The 1,256-nt window shown below is 52.7% G+C and overlaps 1 protein-coding gene across 1 annotated transcript in view; it reads left to right on the forward strand.

Annotated features, from left to right (window-relative positions):
- Positions 1-1,256, forward strand: part of DCST1 (DC-STAMP domain containing 1) — an 18,542-nt gene that overhangs the window by 10,732 nt on the left and 6,554 nt on the right. Inside the window, exon 11 of the mRNA XM_037733089.1 lies at positions 292-352. Coding sequence (XP_037589017.1) covers positions 292-352 — 61 coding nt within the window. The remainder of the gene's footprint in view (positions 1-291; positions 353-1,256) is intronic.

Below are 1,256 nucleotides of genomic sequence, written 5' to 3' on the forward strand. Positions count from 1 at the left end.
AAAAAAAAAAAAAAAAAAAAGGAAAAGAAAGCAAAAAAAAGCTAATGGTCTAGTTGGGGTGATGAGACACCCACAGACAGAGATGGTTCAAGGGCCATTCTATGAATTGGCTTTTGGGACGTGTGTGAGAGCTGAGAAGGTGTCCCTGGAAGGGCCGCAACTTGGCTCCAAATGGCTGCAGATGGGGAGCAAAGGTCAAGGAAAGAAGGGCGTTCCTTGCGTAAGGCTCCTGGTATCCACGGGGTACAGAGGGCAGAGGCTGGCCTGGTGGACTGAAGTGGGCATTACCAGAACCGTCTGAAAAGCCCTGCAGGAAGACCTGGAACTGGCGGTGGTGGCACGATGGCCTCAGGCAGGCCGGAGGCAGGGAGGCCAGGCTGGGTTGGAGGTTAGGGAGCCTGGCCAGGGTAGAGCATGGTAGGAAGATGGCTTGAGATGGAGGGGGAAGGAGAAAGGTGGGGGGAGGGGAAAGGTGGGGCAAGGCTCAGAGCCAGCTTGTAGGGGGAAGGAAGGAGGCACAGAGTCAAAAGCTACTTCCAGGCTTTCAAGCAGGGTGAGGTCACGCACTAAAAGGACAGCTGGCAGGATGGCAGTCCCTGGCTCAGGAAGCCCAGGCACCGCCTATGGGCCTCTCCACAAGAGGGCGCTGACAGTATGTATTTGCACTTACACGGTCGTTTTATCTTAAAGGCAAACGTGGATTTTTCCAGGGCCCCAGAAGCAATAGCATTGAAACTACTGTTTCACGCTTTGCAGAGTTTATTTAATGTACTTTTACAATTTTAAACACATTTGCAATAATTAACATTTTTTCCTTAGCAAACTGAAGCATTATGTGGGGCTTTGGGGGATAGCTATATATGCAGGCATGCACCCATGCACACACACACACACCAGCACCGTGCTCAGGGGTAGCCAGGGAGGGCCAGGGTGTGTTGGGGAGGAGGCAGATGGTGGTTTGGGATGCGTTTTGCTTGAGGTAACTCCCAGGAGATGTGCTGCAGGCAAAGCCAAGAGGCAGGAACTTGAGAGCTGAATGTGAGACACAGTTGAGTAGGTGACTCCTGCAACCTCAAGGAGTTTCCCGTCCTGTGCGTCTGCTCGATATTCATCCTGCAAGATGCACGCCTGTCCCTGTCTCAGATGCATACATGTCCCTGTCAGATGGCCATGCCCTCCTCTGGGCCCCTGCCTCCTCCTCGACTCACTTCTGCTGTCTCACCCATTGGGTAAAAGGATCTCTTCCTCTACACAAC

The sequence above is a fragment of the Cebus imitator genome, unplaced genomic scaffold, assembly GCF_001604975.1.
Source record: "Cebus imitator isolate Cc_AM_T3 unplaced genomic scaffold, Cebus_imitator-1.0 Scaffold491, whole genome shotgun sequence".
In the NCBI taxonomy this organism is placed as follows: Eukaryota; Metazoa; Chordata; class Mammalia; order Primates; family Cebidae; genus Cebus; species Cebus imitator.